Source organism: Hydra vulgaris, chromosome 01 (assembly GCF_038396675.1).
Source record: "Hydra vulgaris chromosome 01, alternate assembly HydraT2T_AEP".
In the NCBI taxonomy this organism is placed as follows: domain Eukaryota; kingdom Metazoa; phylum Cnidaria; class Hydrozoa; order Anthoathecata; family Hydridae; genus Hydra; species Hydra vulgaris.
The window spans coordinates 52,296,500-52,316,008 of NC_088920.1; the positions used below are offsets into that span (position 1 = coordinate 52,296,500).

The following is a 19,509-nucleotide window of genomic DNA, read 5'->3' on the forward strand; positions in this document are numbered from 1 at the left end:
CTTCAATATTGATTTTTTGATTGATCAGTATAGTTCTATCAGTACCTTCCCATTGATTAATTGTTATTTCTTTATCACTGTTGTCAAATTTTCCTGTTAAGAATTCTTTTAAAGCAGTAATACCAGGACATAGTAAAGATTGATGTAACATGTACTCTAGATTATCCCAATTGCAAACAATCATTCCCATTAAATCTTTACAATCTTTGTCAATTTTAAGAGTATCAGTTAACAACTTAACATTCTGATGATAGATACAGACCATGGCCTTCTAGAAATACAGGCCTTGACAACGCGCCAAAATTTTTATTGACTGGAGGCCGAGCGAAGCGCTTATAAGTAAAGTGGATGCGAACAAGGAGAGCAAAAAACTATAATAATAACAATATATAAGAGCTGTCTTAAAAGTAAAACTACAATAAAGTTAATAAACTATAATATACTTCTTATATAATATAATAACATTTAAATAAAAACTCATTTTCATGACAGTTTTAAAACCTTTTGCCTGGACTCCTTGGAGCATCTTGGAGATTTTATTATTGCTAGATTTTTTAGAAAAATATTTGCTAAAGTGCGGAATGTTGGTCATAAATACCAAATTGAAACTTGTTTGATACAAATAAGAATTGCTTCATCAAACATGTTCGACAAAATTCATCTGATAACTGCTCAAATAAAACGAAACAAAATATGCACCATTGAACAATATTTTCAATGGGAATAACAAGACCTCCTTTATTCAAGTTATCAATGAAGGCACCATATTTTTTATAATAAAATTGTGTATCAGTATAATCATAGTCATTTTTTCTTTAAACATAACCAGCAATATATATAATTGAAAGTAATGATTCTGCTTGAACTTTATCCTCGAATTCTGGTAAGTTATCAAAAACTTCGCACTCCTGCTCGTTTAAACTTCTAAAACAGTTTTTACAGGAATGACAATTATCAAAACTATCCATTTCTAACTGTAAAAAAAGTTTTGCATGTTGGATTCTATCTTTTTCTATGACAGATTGAGCAGTAATAAAATAGGTTCGCCCAGAACCCTGGCAAAGCTTGCTAAAAGTTTTTTCTAATGGATCAGTTGTGAACCACCCCAGGATAACATAATCATTTCCACAATCCAAAAGATACCTTGCAATGTTGACTAACCCCCTACACAAATGAGAAATACATTCAGAGGTATCTTTTGTAAGCTGCTTAATACGTTTTGCGCCTGATTTTTTCATTTTTTCAACCATATCTGCTACATCTAATAAGAATAGCAGGCTTTTGCCTGTGTGTGATCTTATAACTGCACGGAACTCATATTTATAACAAATACCTGCTCCAACACCTTTCGCATTACAAATTTTCCAAAACTTCACAAATATAGAAATAAATTTGATGGTGCCAATTAAGTAATAATTGACAACAGTTTTGCATTGGGTTGATTGTTAATTGTTTCAATAATTGGTTTGCATTGTTAAAAAAGAAAATCAGAATCTAAGTGACTAATTGGAATCATTTTTACTAAAAACTCTGGTCCACCAAATAAATATTTTACCATTATAGCCAACATTGTTTTGGCAAGAACACTGGGTTGATCAGCAGAATTTCCAAATAATACACCACCATGATAAGTTAATGTGGATTTAATATAAACTTCATCAACCAGCAATATACATTTATGTTGTGTATTTTCAATACTCATTGTAACATTTTTCAAAAATTCCAGACTTGTGATCCGACTTTTGAAGTGATTCTTGTCAATGTTCTAATACTGGGTAATTTATAATCATTAGAAATTTGGCTGTACAGAGACCTAGATATAGCAAAATATTCAAATGCTCGAGTAATTATATCAGGAGAGTAAGTAAATCCACCAACTTTCTTTTGAGACATACAGTCCATATGTTCGAGTAATACATTTTTTTTATGGCAAACATCTTTATTTTTTAAGTAATGTATGATTTCATCAAAAACTGACCAATACTTACAACATGATGATATTGACATTAAAATGGGAATACTGCAAGATGACCCAAGATGAAATGAAGTTAATGGTAAATCCCTACTAATGATAACTAAAAACTTTTGAATGCCACATACAAATTCTTTTGACTGAATGTAAACATTATCATTATTGTCATTCATGTTGTATACAATAAGATCATTATTATGCAAGAGTCTCTCTTTTATGATATCAAATCGAAAAAAATCATGTTCTCTAAAGCTATCTAGTTCATCTGATGTTGTATTTCTTATACTGGTCGATGACAATTTTGTTGTTCTGGGTTTAGAAAAAGGTAAACTAAGACAGCTAGCTAGTATGTTGGAAAAGACAGTTGGCGGTTCTGTAGGAAGTTCTTTTTAACGATAAAATATAAAAGATTTGCAATCTACAGGCCAATGAAGTCAGAACACTACTGTGTATTTATTTACAATCAGATTTTTTCTTGGGATAGCTTTTATCCACTTTTCTTTTTCGTATTCATCACAAAGAAATCGATAAGCGGACACCTTTTTAGTTGATGACGCATAACCACTATTACAGCATGGAACACAACATTTTTGAGGCATAATTTATAATTTTTTGTTAGATAAATATGTTGCACTTTACAAAAAGATTAACTTTAAACTGCCATTTTTCGTTGCAGATTAAATAACGCTACACAGTCGTTAAAAATTTGTGTTTAGACCAATCGCATTTGATTATAACCATCGCAAAACAAAAATATTTCATTCCATGTAAATCTTTCCATTGAGAATCGGCCTCCAGTCAAAAGATATTTTATCGCGATGTCAAGGCCTGTATTTCTAGAAGGCCATGATACAGACACAAACACTCTGAGTGCCAGACGAGTTTGTGGTTACTCACCATCTTGAGCAAAGGCTACAAAACTTTGAAAATCCAACATTTAAATTAGAGTGTTTAAATGCTACATGAAGTTTTTTTAAATTAATCAAAACACTCTCATCATCAAATATTAGTCTTTTTTGCATGTGTTGCCTGTACCCTATACTGACAAATTTTTTTTTCCAGGCATTATTTGTGTGTACTCGTAACTTTGATAAAAGCTATGAACTAGATTAATGATTTCATGGGGAAGCGACTTTCCTTTTTTTAATGATGGTTTATACAAAATTCCATGTCTTTTTTAGCTTTTCTAACCTTTCGTATAAGGTAACCTTATGTACCCTTATGTAACAACTAGTGCATAATTTCCACCCAGGTACAACAGGAATATCTTGTGTTTTAAGAGTTATTTCTATTGATAGCGATATCTTTACATTTCCTATAAAAAAAAAGAAACAATTTTTAAAAAATAATATCAACTAAACATCATTGTAAAGAACACATTAGTATATTTATTAATTTATAAAACAATTAAATTTTAAATTTATAAAAATATTTGAATTTTCTTATTAAAAAAGCATTTTGTTTGTCTTATGATTTTTTTAGTTTATTTAATTACTATTTAAATCATTCAAATCATGAAAATAATATTAAAATTACCTTTTACGTTTTTCTTTCGCTTTCTATGTTTTTTAAATAGATTTTCTCTATGATAATAGCAAACTGTTGTAAACAGTTTCCACAATCAATTAAACCAGCTCTCTATAATAACTTGTATTTTTCGTCACTTGAAAATGTTGATAGGTCTAAAAGACTTTGTCTTCTTTTTAAACCTTGCTTGTGCCAATCAACATTACATTCTAATCCAATAAAACACTTTTACGTATTTTCCAATTTTTAAATTTATTCAAAAAATTTAGATTTAAAATATTTTGCAAAATAAATATTTTTTAGAAATACCATTAACATTATTTAGTTTATGGTAAATTATGTATACATTTTATTATAATATCCATATAATTGGATGTGCCATATTATATGATTTCCTCTTATGCATGATTAAAGGGTAATTAATTTTTATTTTATTTACAGATCATATAGTAATTATTTAACATTTATTAATTAGTTAAGTAAATATAAAAATTCTGCTAAGTAACAGGAAACTAGTATTTACAACATGAAATCAGAAGCAAAAATATGCTAATGAGGAAATAAAAGGTTTTATCTATAAAAGAAAAAGATATGTCTTTTTTAAATATAGCCTTTTACAAAAAATATCTTTTATAAATGCATTTGGATTACAGCCTAGTAAAGTTTCTATACTTAAAAAAATGTTGGTCTTTTACAAAAAAAATAAGCTTCAATAAATAAAAAATTTTTTTTTAATTATTGCTCCATAAGACCACCAATATTTTCAATTTTGGAAAAATATTTAATTTAAATATAATTAATCTTATAATTAATATAATTTTTTTTTTGGGTGGGGGAATTGAGGTCTGATTGCCCCTTCCCCATACTTTGAGCCTACCCTAGGCACAAAAAAAAATATAAATAAATTTCAAATTTATTATTGTCCTCAAAAAAAATTTACCAATATTTTTTTACAACATAAAATTATAGCTAATTTTGTCATAAATAAGTTAGCAACATATATGTAAGCTTTACTTAAAAGGCTGCATTTAGAAAAGTTGCAGTAATATATTTTTTGTTAATAGTGATGTTTGATACCTATATTGTAAGTTATAATGCCTAAAAAAAATTTTATGCCTAAAAAAAATGATCAAGGTAACATCATCATTTTGACCATCGAAATAACCCAAAATATATGCCTTTATTATCTAATTTAAATGTAGTTATGGTGGTAAAAAAATTTTCAATTTGAAATTTGTTTCTACCATGTGGAAGATTGTCTTTGTACAAAATTTAAGGATGATACCTCATTTGGTTCATAAAATATTGCTATTTAACAACAAAAAGTATTTTGCAAAAAATGCTGAGTGAAGAAGATTGAATCCTGAGTATCAGATTTTCTTAATTTTCATAAACCCTATAACATAAAAAAATTAGCAAAATCCAAAACATGGGATGACATGAGCCTGCTAATTTGACATGGAATTACTCTTATTGCAGGTAGATAAAAATGGTTTATGTCAATAACAAGACTGGATACTAAGACGTTCTTATCCTGGTTACTGAGAATCTTTTTCAGAATAAGTATTAAAATATTGCATAATTAAAACCAATAAAAATATGCAAAAAAAAAAAAAGGTATAATACTTTTTTAATCTTGGATCCAGATCTGTACTATTAATGGCTAAATACCTATGGATTTTAAAAGATACACATTTCTAAAGAGTGGACTCTTTAGAAATGTGTATCTTAAGAGTTGTGTATTTTTTAATGTAATGTTTAAATGCAAGTTTTATACAACAAAAAAAGTTCCATTTCCCATTTTTTTCATTTGGTAAGAAATGGTAAATTAAAATAAGATGAATAAAGATAAACTATGATAAAAACTCACTTGATAATCTATGATAAGATGATAATTTCATGGATTAAATGTAAGATTACTCAAAATAAGTGGATTTCTAAGATGTGGGGTTTAAGTCACAAATCGAGCAAATGTTAAAAAACATAAATTAATCATATATTTCCCTAAACATTTTGGTTTAATATTGGCCAAGATCAAAAGATTAGTCCTGGTTGGAAAACCTGGTAACCATGGTTATGGTTTAGGTTATTTATTTCAAGTTCAACATTGAATTTCAACAAATAATTTTTCTTTAATTTAAGTGACTAATCGTTATGAAATGTTTTGTTATAATTTAGTTATTATTTAATGTTTAATATTATTTTAAATAACTATTATTGTAAATAAAGTTTAGTACTTTATTATATATTATACTGTTGTTGACAATCTTATATCATGTACCATATAAATATAGATTCAAACCTCAAAAATGAGAGCGCTATTTTTTTACTGATAATAATATAAAAATATCAACATCAAGAATGTTTAAAAAATGTTTAAATAAATTTTCTTTATTAAATTTGAAAGTGTGAATTGAAAAGGTTATTTTTATTTAGCTTCTTTTGTATTTAAAAATATTTTTAGGTCATCCATCACTCTTTGTTTGGTATATCTGGAATAATTATCTCTTTGACTGTTATCGGGTTGTTTTGGGGTGCCGTGTTTAATATCGTACCTAAACAGACCATTTTTGTAACCTTGTGTCTATCTTTTACTAGCACAACTATGGTTACTAATATGATTCGGACGCAAAATTCTGCAAAGGGTCAGTGGTCAGCTTTACTACTTTACTATTACTACTATTACTTCAAAATTCTGAAAGGGTTGGTAGATTTCAGCTTTGCTATTTATCATCAAACATATTAAGTAATTTATTGTAAGGTCTAAAAACCTAAAAATATTGAATCTATTCCTAAATAAATATTATTTGAGTAAAATTTGTGTAAGTTTTTAATTTTTTTAATACATTTTGCAAAAAATTTAATTTAAAAAATTTAATTTAAAAATTATTCAAAAATTTTTATTTACCAATATTTTATTATTGTAAATCTTGAAATTTTAAGTTATAGTTTATTAATAGTCATTTCTTCCATTAAAACAATTTTTTGATAAAATTTTGCTAAATGATTAAAAATTCCATTTTTGTTTTTATTTATTAATAATTTTTTTTTTTTATATTGTATCTTATTTTTATAATTCCCTAATTATAGTATATTATTAGTCTAACTTGAGAAAAGTTTAATGTCCATAATTGTTTGGTTTGGATGGGGTAACTCATTATGTACAAGTTTCATAACAGCGAATCTTCAGAAGTGCGAACTTACATAAATGTGAATTGGCATAAGTGAGAAGCAATTGAAAAAACTCATATCATAGTCATTAGTGTGCTGAATGAATTTGCAAATATTGGCATAAGTGCAAAGCAGTTGCATACACTAGCATAAGTGTGCCAAAAGAAATTACAAACATAAGTGTTTCACATTTTTGTAATTTCTTTTGGCACACTTATGCTAGTGCAAACCGGCATAAATGTGAAGCAGTTTCAAAAACTGGCATAAGTGCCCCAAAAAATTTGCACATATGCCAGTTTGCACATATACCAATTTATGTTTTGTATTTATGAAGATTTGCATTATGCCAATTTGTATTTTTACCAATCTTTGCAAATTCTTTCAGCACACTTAACCAGTTTTTTTCTTATGCCATCTTATGCAAGTATGCACTTATGCCAGTTTTAGCAACTGTTTCACACTTATGAAATTTCACACTTATGTCAATTTGCACATGTGCAAATGTTTCAGTGCTGCTTATGCCAACAAGTAATAAGATTTTTACATTCTCTTGTAATTTGAACTCCAATAATTCGAAATATCGTAAAATAGAATTAATTCTTTAGTCTTTTCAGGGATAAATATTTAAGATTAAAAGAATTATTGCTTATATGTATCTGTATAAATATGTTTACATATTCACACACATACATATATATATACATACACAGACTTACATTCACACACTACTATGTTTTTTGAGTGTTGGAAAAATATAATGGGACAACCATTTTAAATGTTGAATTTTAATCAAAATTGCCAATTTGTTCATAAAAAAATAACTTTTTATTTAGTAAATGATTTTCTTAAGATAGTTGTTAGTATCATTTCTATTAAAAAAATGCATTTGAGAGTATTTTTTAGATTTTTCGAAAAATCATATTTTATAATAAGTGAACATATCAGTTTTTTGACTAAATTCTCTGGAAAAAAGTAATGGGGCACATAACATATATAGTTTATTAAGAAGACTTGTGGTAGAATTAGTATTTTGTGTGACCTTCTTTAGCTTTTATAATAGCATTCAAATGTTTTGGCAAAGATTCCACTAACTTTGAATGGCCAGCACAAAGTCCAGATATAAATCTAGACTTTGTGCTGGCCATTCAAGAACATTTATGGATTTGATTTATAAAAGTTCTGTTGTTTTTTTCTACTTATGTTTCGGATCATTGTCATGTTGAAACATAAAATTTCTACCTAATCTCAATTTACACGCTCAAATTATTATTCAAGATATCAATGTACATATCCGAATTCATTGTATCTTTGATAAATTCAAGATTTTCAACACCATTCCATGATATACAGCCCCATACCATTATATCACCATCTCCATGTTTTATGGTTCCTTGCATGCAACTTAAATGGTATGCTTTGCCAGTTTTTCTTCAAACATTTTGTTGACCATCAGAATGTACCAAACTAAATTTGGATTCATCTGATCACAGTATTTTCTTCCAAAATGATATTGGCTTATTAACATGAGTTTTAGCAAATAATAATTGTTTTTTCTTATGTTGCTGTTTCAAAAACCGGTTTGGTTTCAGTGTTATTTTCAATATATTCTGCAACTTTTCTGGATGACTTAAATCTACTTTTCTAGTTTTTTTTTGTTTAACTAAATCCAAAATTAATTTTTGTTGATTCTCATTCAAATATTGTTTTGCTGGAGCCATGATTGCTAAAATATAAAATTTGCTCCTAAATATTTTATAAAATAATTTTTTTGAGAAAAAATAAAGTGTTTTACCTTCAGAAAAATATTATTACCTTACAAAACAAATTATAAATTAAATATTTTTAATCAAAAACAATTTGTCCCAATAAATTTTTCCACATAAATTAACAAAAAAATCAAAGACATCTAATTTTAATGATTTAAAATATACAAATTTATAAAATATACAAATTAGTCAATTTTGTCATGTAAGTTATGCAGCATTTGTTTGTCTGCGTCGAATGGTTCAGATAAAAACAAAAGAGTACTGTTATTTAGAACAGGATCAGACAATATACTATTATTACTGGCTAGACAGCATCATTTTATTTTTGTCCCATTATATTTTTCCAACCCTGTATACATTAGGGATGTGAGACGTTTTGAAGTTTTAGAATAAATAATTATTGTTTACATAAGTTTACATGCCTAATTTAATTTTCCTAAAATATTAAATTATCTCTCTAGGCAAAGTATTTCATAAGTTATGCAATTTTTAAGGTGTGATTTTTAATGTATGGAGCTGCTTTGAAAATGTAGACCCAGTTTGTTGTTGTTTTTTTCAAAAAAAAAAATTTTTTTGTAATTAGAAAATTATATCAAAATAAAGCTTAGAGTGTATAAATGTTAAATTTATAAATAATAAATTAAAAATTTTAAAAAATTAATCAAAAAATTAAACAAGTTATAAATGTAAAGCAAAGTTACAAATGTAAAACTAGATATAGAGTTTTATATATTAAAAAAAGAAAAAAGATGTATTTTACCTATATTTTTATTTATAATACAATTTATAATAAAAATATATAATATGAAAAATGTAATAAGCATTGAACTGAAATCAAGATCTAAAGGTTGTTCAGTGAACCCAACAAATTTTTATAATTAGTAGTGTTTTTTTACTTGTACAAATTTGCAAAGTTTCTAAGCAAAGTAGAAAATAAGTTTTTTGCATCAATTGGTATTCAATAAAATTGCGTCATGGTCCTTGAACTCAGGGTAATAATGCTTCAAGTTGGTATATTCATATCAATACCTTGTGTGTTTGGGAAAACTTAAATTCAATATGGGCACATTAAATTTACTTCAAATTTTCAGTATGTGTAGTTTAATAAATGATATAAGACTTGATTTCATTTTATAAAGGGTTCTTAATTATTAGTGGATCAGTGGTTCATAAAAAAATATTAAGGAATTACAAAGTAAAATTACTTTTTACTAATATATTTCATTAATTATTTTAATTTATAAAAATAATCTTAAAATATAGGTTGATCTTTTTATTAAACAAATACAAAATTTTGTTTCATTTGGTTTATAAATAGCAGAGCAGCCTGGTTTGGCCTAACTCTACTTTTTGCCAAATCAATCAATATGCTAAATCAAAAAAAGGTGCAGCCTAACTTTTAGAGCACTCTCACAAATCCTATATGCACACACATACAACATATTGCTAAATTTATTATCGTCATTTTTTTTATAATAAATATTTGAATTAATGTTTTTTAGTATTTATATGATTTTTTTACTAAAAATGTTTTTATATCCTCCACTTTACTTTTGGAAGTAAAAACTAAAAAAATTTCAAGCTTTTAACACATTTTTTTATTTATAAAAAGCTAGCACTAGAAGCCCCAAAATCTAAGAAATTTTTATTTCAAAGTTACTTTTCAATTAAAAAAACTTTTTTATTAAGAGTTATAAGAATATTTCCTGTGTTTTACCTACATATTGCGTCAGCATAACACAAAATTAAAAAAAAAAGTATTTTCTGTAACAAAGGACAACAGTTTGAATAAGTATTTAATTTGCTTGCGCTGTGGAATGGAACTCAATTGGCAAATGAAATACAAATATCATATTAGCAAAGTTAAGAAACTCTTAAGAAACTTTTAGTACTAGATTGGGAATGCCTCTCTAAATAAGAAGCTTTTTAGTAGTAGCCCGTTTCCTTAGTTCCTTATAGAAAAAAAGAAATGTGCACACACACATTGCGTGGCTTCTGCTGTCTTGTAGGCTTCAGTGAAGCCAATCCTACAAGACAGCAAGACATAAAACAGGTTGCACTTGATCATATGTTACCTGTAGCAGGGTAATCATGATGACCATACATCTGACCTGACAATTAACAGTTTTATATATTTTATTATCTTAAGATCTTTAATAGTCTTAATAATTTTTACAGTTTTTTCAGGAAAAGAAAAAGTTAAGTTTTTATTTGCTAGAAATTTATTTTATCATATTTAGGTAATTATTGCTCAAGCACTCAGGGGCTTGAGCAATTATTACCTAAAACATTATTACCTCAAACATCTGGTGTTGCATAGTTTCAGTAAATACATCAACTGAGGGTTTAAGCAATTATTACCTAAATATGATAAAAAAAAAATTTAAATAAAAACTTCATTTTTTCTTTTCCTGAAGAGACTGTAATGTCATCAATACTATCTTGTCATTATCTGCCATGCGTATGATGTTTTTTAAAATATGTCATTTCAGTTGTTTCATATATATATATAATATATATATATATATATATATATATATATATATATATATATATATATATATATATATATATATATATATATATATATATATATATATATATATATATTAGGGTGGTTCAAAAATAGGTCATGTCAAAAATTTGAAAAGAGCCCTTGCTTATGATCTGCCTTGACCCCAAAATAGTACTTAAAATTTTTTACAAAAATTTTTTTGATCATTGGAAAGGTTCCCACAGAGGGCAAAAGGGTCAATTTTTGCCCCGTTTTAATGAAAACTTTACCCCGCTTGTGGGACCCTTAAACTTCAACCATTAAAAAAAAAAAATATCCAATAACATGGTAATGAGTTATACAACTTATGTTTAAGGGGCTCTTTTCAAAAACAAGCATTCAAAGAATTTAATTTTTTCAGCAAAAAGCGGGTTTTTAGTGGGTATATTCAAAATATCTTACATTTCAATTTTTTTGTATAATTTAATATTTGAAAACATAACTTTTTTTGCTGAACAATTTTTGTTTTGAATAAAGATTAAAAAAGATTATAAATAAAATAAAAAATAAATATTTCATTTTCAAAATTAAAATATAATCTTATTATTTCATCTAACATTTTTATATGTAAACATTTAATTTTAGACTAACATAAAATATTAATAATTTATATGATGCCACCCAAAAAAAAAAATTTAAAGAGTTGATGATACTTTTTTAGTGGGAAAAAGAAATTGTACTATTCCTTACAATAAATTTGCAACTACACAAGAAATTCTTCAATACTACAACTTTCTGAGAAAATCTAAACCTGAAGTTAAACTGAGTTTTATTGTAGGATGTCCAAACAAAAGTGGATCATTCTCACCAAATTGTCCTACAAGTCAGTTACATTGCTGCATAATATCTAAACTTGTAGTTCCATGGACACGTGGTGGATTTGAAGTAATTACAACTCAGAAGCTAAGGTAATGATAGATCAAACTATACAACCTTATCAAAACACTAAAATATATTTTTAATTTTTTATAAGCATTTAATAATAATAATTTCATTTTATAGGATCAAGGTCACAAAAATGGTGCAAGACTGGATGAAGCTGAAAAGCCTAAGCAAAAGAAACAACGCTGCTGAAGTTAAAAAAAGAAAGAACTTTAAAGAAAATATGAAAAAGGTTTTCTGGATCGGAGAAAACCCACTAAATATGATTGAGAAAATAAGAAAAGATAGGTTGAGAAACCAAAATGACAAAGAGGAAGACATAGCTTTTCTTAAAGACCAATTAGAGGAAAGGAAAGGAATGTTAGAGGGATTGGATAAGAGATTTCAATATTCATTAAAAAGAAAGTATAAATCTAAATGTAGTTATAATAAATTAAACAATGTATCAGATACTGATTCTGAAAATTCATTAAGTTCTTTTAATACCAATAAAAGCAATTCAAGTGATAGTGAATTTGAAATTGAGTTATATATTGATCTTACAAATTCTGTCAACCTACCAAAGGATATCTTGCACCATACTGCTCACACAGCAGTTTGAGAGGGTTTAACTCCACATCAACATACAGCAATTCTTAGCAGTATTATTGTCAATTCTGGAGGATGCATGTCTGAGTTTGTATGCTCTAAATCTTCATCATACAGAGCAGCAGAGAATGCTGTGGTAATGGGTGCAAATGAAAGCAGAGACCATATAAAAAGCATTTCTAAATCTTCAAATTCTCTGATAACAATTCATTTTGATGGAAAAATTGTAAAAGAACTTACTGAAGAAAAACAGTTTTCAAAAGATAGGTTAGCTGTTCTTGCTTGGATTAAAGGACAAACCGAGTTACTTGGAATTCCAGTAATCGACTCAGGTTCTGGAGAACACCAAAAAGAAGCTATAGAAGAACTTATTTCTAACTTTGGATTAGAGGATAAAGTTCAGTGTCTTTGCTTTGATACCACTAGCGCCAACACAGGTAAAGCAAAAGGAGTTTGTAGCAGAATCATTGTGCACTTACAGCGCCCTATGTTATTAACTGCATGTCGATACCATATTTTTGAGCGTCATGTTACCCATTTTTGGGAACTTTATCCAAGTAGTCATACTTCAGGACCAGAAAAAAAATTATTTAAACATCTGAAGAACCATTGGAATAATCTAGATACTGAAAATCAAGATTTAAAAAGATTATCAACTCCTGTTGATTCCTGGATTAATGAACAAAGGCTGAGTGCTATTCAATTTTGCAGATATATAATTAGCACTAAAGTTTTTAAGAAGGTGAGTAATAATAGCTTTATAAATTAATTTAAAATCTAATTATCTTTTCTTATTTCCAAAAAATAGTATAGTAAAGTAGTACTTCACATATAATTTTCCAGTTTTACAAATTTGTAGTAAGTAATTGAAGTTATTATAACTTAGGAAAAAAAATTTGTTTAGGATGGAAAGTTTCGTAAAGATTATCAAGAATTGGCTGAACTTACATTGATGGTACTGTCACACACTGACAGGTTTAAACTTCACAATCCTGGAGCTGTTCATCATGCCAGATTCATGGGTAAAAGTTTATTTTACCTAAAACTGTTTCTACTTATGGAAAAAATCCCTGAAATCAATGAAGAGAGCAAGGATGAAATCACTGAAATGACAAAGTTTCTTTCCATTTTTTACACTGAATGGTTTCTTAGAGCGGAGCTAAGTTCAACTGCTCCAACGCAGGTACACGGTCTGAATAATTGTTTTAAAATAAAGATATAATTTTGAATAAATACTATATAAATAAAGTAGGTATATTATTCATTTTTAAATTAAACATTGAAAAATCTAACCCTTAACTATTAGGATATGAAAGCATACTGGCAGATGAAAAGGTTTGAGGAATTGAATAAAGCTGGAGCTCAAGCTGTTTCTGAATCCATTATGCGACATACTTGGTACCTTGATCCATATTTAGTCATAGCAATTGCAGATCAGAAATGTAAAGAACGTAGAAACATGGCTAAGAGACTATTTGGTTTAAAACGACCCTCTATAGAGGAGTATTCCTTAGAAAGACAGGTGTTGGATAAAGACATTCTGAAGAACTTAAACTTTTCACAGGATGAGCCTCCCAGTTTAGTTCCACTAGTTACAGAGAAGTCCTGGCTTATATTTGACATGCTTGGTCATGGAAAAGCTGAGGTTCAATGGATTAAGCTTCCTGCAGAGTATTGGATTTTAAATGATTTCTATCAAGAATTTGAAACAGCCATCATGAATCTTGATATTGTGAATGATTGTTCAGAAAGAACAGTCAAATTAGTTCAACAACTTGTTAATAAAGCACATTCAAAAGAGAAAAGGCAAGATACGTTTCTTTTTACTCATGTGTACAAGCGAAATCGAAATGGTAGTAAAAAGTTGGATCATGCCAAAGCTGCACTCAATGTATAATTTAAAATCTACTTTTTGATCCATTTTATTTTTGAAACACTTGTAAGTGTTTGGTTTTTGTTTTGTATTGGTAAAGTTTTTTTTTTATTGTATTCAAACAAATACTTATTTTTTTTAAAAAAACATTTTATGTTTTGATGATTTTCAATGTTTTATCATTCTTCTGAAAGTTACTTAAAAAAATATACATGAAAAGAGCCCCTTAAACTTAAGTTGTATAACTCATTACCATGTTATTAGATAGTTTTTTTTTTAAATTGGGTAAAATTTAAGGGTCCCACAAGCGGGGTAAAGTTTTTCGTAAAACGGGGCAAAAATTGACCCTTTTGCCCTTTGTGGGGACCTTTCCGATGATCAAAAAAAAATTTGTAAAAAAATTTAAGTACTATTTTGGGGTCAAGGCAGATCGTAAGCTAGGGCTCTTTTCAAATTTTTGACATGACCTATTTTTGAACCACCCTAATATATATATATATATATATATATATATATATATATATATATATATATATATATATATATATATATATATATATATATATATATATATATATATTAATTAATTAATTAAATCAAATGCATTTAAAACTCAGACAAGACAACTTTGAAAAAAAGTTGTTTTTCCATGCAACATAGTGTAGATTGACTTTGAAAGTTGATCTACACATTATGCAATCTACCTCTACTTTACTTCCACTTATTAAAAATATTATAGACTGTTTTCTTATCATAGATCATATTGTGAGTTTTGATGAGGACTACTCAAGTCTCCTTATATCAATGTTGTTTTTGCAAGATGTTCTCCTGGGTATTTTCATGGCAGCACTACCTATTTTGTCTGGCCATTATTCTGACCAAATTCACACATTTCCAAGTTTGTCTGGCAATAATGCTGTGCATTCATTTCTTCATGGATCTTTTGGAGGTACCATTCATTTTTTAGAATTTATTACTATATTGTGAAATATGCATATATATATATATATATATATATATATATATATATATATATATATATATATATATATATATATATATATATATATATATTAGGGTTATGACTTTTTAACTTTTTGTAAAATAATTAATTTCCTGTGTCATAATTCAATGAACTTTTGCTCAAAAGTAATAAAAATGTGTTTTATTCTGATTAATTTTTATAAAAGGTTACCCACAACACAATATTTTCTAAATGGTTTATAAGTTGTATTGTAGTTGTACTGCAATCTAAATGGTATATAAGATGCAATCTAAATGGTATATAAGTTGTATTGTAGTTGTATTGCAGTCAGTAGCATTATCACTTTTTGAAGCCTAGAATTTTCTTGAGCTTTATGGTATTTGTAGTATTTTCTGGACTGTTCTGGATGTTTTTAGAAATTTTCTGGTGTCTTCTAGAAATTTATGGAAATTACCAAGATTTAGACTATATAAGCTGCCTGATTGAGCAATGCTACTAATTCAATATGAATCTGTATTCACCAGATAGCAGTCAAATAATGTTTTGTTGTTATTTCACCTCCCCAAGGCCCAGAAGGCCACTACAGATGAGGAGGCTACTTAATTGTTGTTATAACCCTCTCTCAACTCTATAACTCCGAAACACGAACCTTGACAAACAAGGCCGCTGCGCGGAGAAACAAGTTGAGCGCGGTACCACCAGGGACATGGTGGGGATCGAACTCGGAACCTCTCGCTTATGAAGCGAGCGCTCTACCATTACACCACTACCGCACTTAAGTACAATAGCACTTAAGGCCACGCGATTAAGGGCTTTTTTTCAGTTTGATTTTTTTTATTCAGTTTTCAACATAAAATCAATAATTCAGTTTTTTCGTTTCGGTTTTAATTTTTTTTAATCTATTCAGTTTGGTTTCGGTTAAAAACAAAACAAAGTTTTGGAGGTCATTTATGTAATAAATTTTGAATTACAGATTTTTAAATAAACCAAAGAAAATTAAAAATTAATTTTTTTTTTTTTTATGTTTTCTTCTGTATAAAATTTTTTTTAAACATTTTCAACCACCAACATAGTTCTTCTAAATGGTGTCGAACCTATATAAAGACATAAAACAATTTAAAACCGTTTATATACACTTAAAGTTTTAATAAATATACTAATGCTGTGGTTGAAGTAGACGCAAATGTAAATTAGAAAAAAAAAATTATAAAGAGAAAAATGTTGTTTGAAAAATCGATGGAAATAAAAAAAATTTACATAAAATATTGCGCTTTTTAAAATATTTTATTATTACTCTATATATTATCTAGATTTTAAAAGTTGTTAGACTAAAATTGGTATGTAATTAACATATTTATAGCAACTTTAAATATGCCTAATTTCTAATATTTTAATGTCTAACTTTTGCTTTTAATTGACAATATATTTTTTTTATTGCTACATCTTGCTTTTATACTCAGATATTTTAAAGCTTATATATGTTTGCTTTAATAATTTCATAAATCTGTCTGCCACTAGGCGCCACTTAGGTTTTCTTTTACGTTTGAACACTTTTACCTAACAAAAAATCTGTAATTGCGCTCAAAAATTTTTATTTGCACAAAATTTTAAAAAATGTGAAAAACATATAATACGGTCTTAGTCATACAAAACGTATTACTGAACAATAATATATATATATATATATCCTAATTTAAATTTTGTTCTTATTTATTTAGCGCTTGTCAAACCAAATTGATTTAATAATCTATTTTGGTTGCTTTGGTTGTGGCTATTCATTTTAGATGTTGAAATGCTGTTTTTATTAAGGCTTCATGAGTGTCACAAGAAGCAAAATTTTTTAATTTATTTGACTTAACAGTCTTTCGTTTATTTATTTTGATTATGTTAAGAGATGGATTCAAAGTAAACTAACCAGTGCAAGGTTTATTACAAAGAATTCAGCTTGGCTTGAAAATGATTTTAATACCACATTAATGAAGGATAGTAAAAATAAACAACTCGGTAGACCTACATTATCATTTCAAGAATCATCATTAAAAACAAAGAAAAGTTGCAACTTTGTCAACTTCAAATTCTTGTGAATTATTGTTTGCTAAGCTTGTACTACTTATAGATTACATTGTCAAAGATTTTGATGATTGTGAATGCATGGGAACAATATAAACATACAAATTTTAATTAGAAAATCTAATTAATTAAATTAGAATACAATTTTGTTCTACAGGAAAACAAGTTTATCTAGCAACGTGTAATCATATTGAACTTAAATAAGTTTTGCTTTTCACGAGCAAGGGTCTCATAATAAAACAGGTGCTAAATAGTGTACATAACGCAAATAAAACATATGCAACTAGTAAAAGTTAGTTGCTGCTAAGCAAAATTAGGTATCCATAGCAACTAAATAAAATATATTCACGTTTTTAAAAAGCGCGACCTCATATTGGTACTTATATAAAATTTGGTAAACATAGCACTCGTAAAAATATCTGCAAATACCAAAACTAGATTTTTGCTATCCGAAATTTAGTATCCATAGCAACGAATTAAAAAAATAACACCTTCATAAGAAGCGCAAACATCATATTATTACTCATCCTAATTTTAGTCAATATAGCCCTTATATTAAATTAGTTATGAATTTTGTCCAGTAAAAGTGAATTCTGGCCCACTGTGGTATGTGAATAAAATAAATATTGTTAGTAAAACAACCGACCCATATAATAAACATAAATAAAATAAATAAAAATTAAACTTTGAACAAGTACCAAAGTGAACAAAGTACCAAAGTGAACAAAGTACCAAAGTGAACAAAGTACCAAAAACTATAAAACACAAAAAACCATCATCATCACCAAGTTCTCTAAACCTATCATTCACTAATATTCGTGGTCTTCGAAGTAACTTTTCTTCTGTTGAGTCTTATCTCTTGCAAAGTTTACCAGACCTACTTGCTCTTTGTGAGACTAATTTGAGTTCAGCTGTCTCATCTTGTGATCTTAGTGTTGATGGTTATCTTCCTCTGATTCGTAAAGACTCCAATAGTCACATGCTTGGCCTGGGCATTTACATTCGTAAGAATTCACCTGTTTGTCGTGAAACTAGGTTTGAATCCACAGACTATTCTTTCATGTGCTTTCGTTTAGCACCACTTTACTCTATTGCCTTTCTCTTTGTTCTATATCGCTCTCCTTCATCTCAAGACTGCACTCTTTTTGATGTTATTTCTGATCATATTGACCAAGCCCTCTCTCTTTATCCATCAGCTAATATAGTTGTTGTCGGTGACTTTAATGCTCACCACTCTGAATGGCTTGGCTCTAGTGTCAGTGACTCTGCAGGCATTAAAGCCCACAACTTTTGCCTTTCTCAATCCCTAACTCAAATAGTCAACTTTCCAACTCGCTTTCCTGACAACCCTAATCATTTACCTTCTCTACTTGACTTATGTCTTGTTTCTGATCCTAGTCAGTGCTCAGTTTCTCCACATTCACCCTTAGGAGCTTCTGATCACAGTTTGATCTCTTTAAAACTAATATCTCATTCTTCTTCATCACCTGAATCCCCCTATTATCGAACCTCTTACAACTACAGTAAAGCTGACTGGGATTCTTTCCGTGATTTTCTTCGTGATGGCCCTTGGGTAGAAATCTTTCTACTTCCTGTCGACAAATGTGCTTCTTACATAACTTCGTGGATTCAGGCTGGCATGGAATCTTTTATTCCCTCTCGACGATTCCAGGTCAAGCCTCACTCTCCTCCATGGTTTTCCTCACACTGTGCTGCTGCGATTGCCAATCGAAACCGTTACTTCCATATTTATCAGCAAAACAATTCTCCAGAAAACAGACGTCTGTTTATTACTGCTAGAAACAACTGTAAAAAGGTTTTGTCTAACACCAAAACCCGCTATTCTCAGGTCATGAAATCTCGTATCTCATCTCAAAAATTAGGCTCTCGTGACTTCTGGAGAATCTTTAATAATATCAATAATAAGGGCAAATCTATAATTCCACCTCTCTTGTATGGTTCAGACTTTGTCACCTCACCTAAAGACAAAGCCGAACTGTTTGCTAAAAACTTTTCATCAATATCATCTCTTGATTCCACTAATTGCGTTCTACCTGATATTGCCAACAAACAGGTTGATCCATTGCTTGACATTCATATCACTCCAGCATCTGTATCTAA

The 19,509-nt window shown here is 28.2% G+C and overlaps 2 protein-coding genes across 4 annotated transcripts in view; both read left to right on the forward strand.

The window, feature by feature from the left end:
- Positions 1-19,509, forward strand: part of LOC100202681 (transmembrane and coiled-coil domain-containing protein 3) — a 57,959-nt gene that overhangs the window by 2,910 nt on the left and 35,540 nt on the right. For all 3 annotated transcript variants that reach the window (XM_065788560.1, XM_065788561.1, XM_065788562.1), the window contains exons 4-5: positions 5,964-6,144; positions 15,091-15,282. In XM_065788560.1, coding sequence (XP_065644632.1) covers positions 5,964-6,144; positions 15,091-15,282 — 373 coding nt within the window. The remainder of the gene's footprint in view (positions 1-5,963; positions 6,145-15,090; positions 15,283-19,509) is intronic.
- Positions 11,652-14,399, forward strand: LOC136075427 (uncharacterized). The gene is made up of 4 exons (XM_065788563.1): positions 11,652-11,898; positions 11,993-13,202; positions 13,365-13,643; positions 13,767-14,399. The coding sequence occupies exons 2-4, from the start codon at positions 12,540-12,542 to the stop codon at positions 14,355-14,357; spliced, it is 1,533 nt and encodes a 510-aa protein (XP_065644635.1). The 5' UTR covers positions 11,652-11,898; positions 11,993-12,539; the 3' UTR covers positions 14,358-14,399.

Excerpts from the sequence above, each read along its gene's own strand:
- LOC136075427 (XM_065788563.1), top strand. The coding sequence starts at position 12,540 with ATGTCTGAGTTTGTATGCTCTAAATCTTCATCATACAGAGCAGCAGAG. Across the intron at positions 13,203-13,364 it reads GCACTAAAGTTTTTAAGAAG|GATGGAAAGTTTCGTAAAGA; the intron begins GTGAGTAATAAT and ends AAATTTGTTTAG. Across the intron at positions 13,644-13,766 it reads GTTCAACTGCTCCAACGCAG|GATATGAAAGCATACTGGCA; the intron begins GTACACGGTCTG and ends CTTAACTATTAG.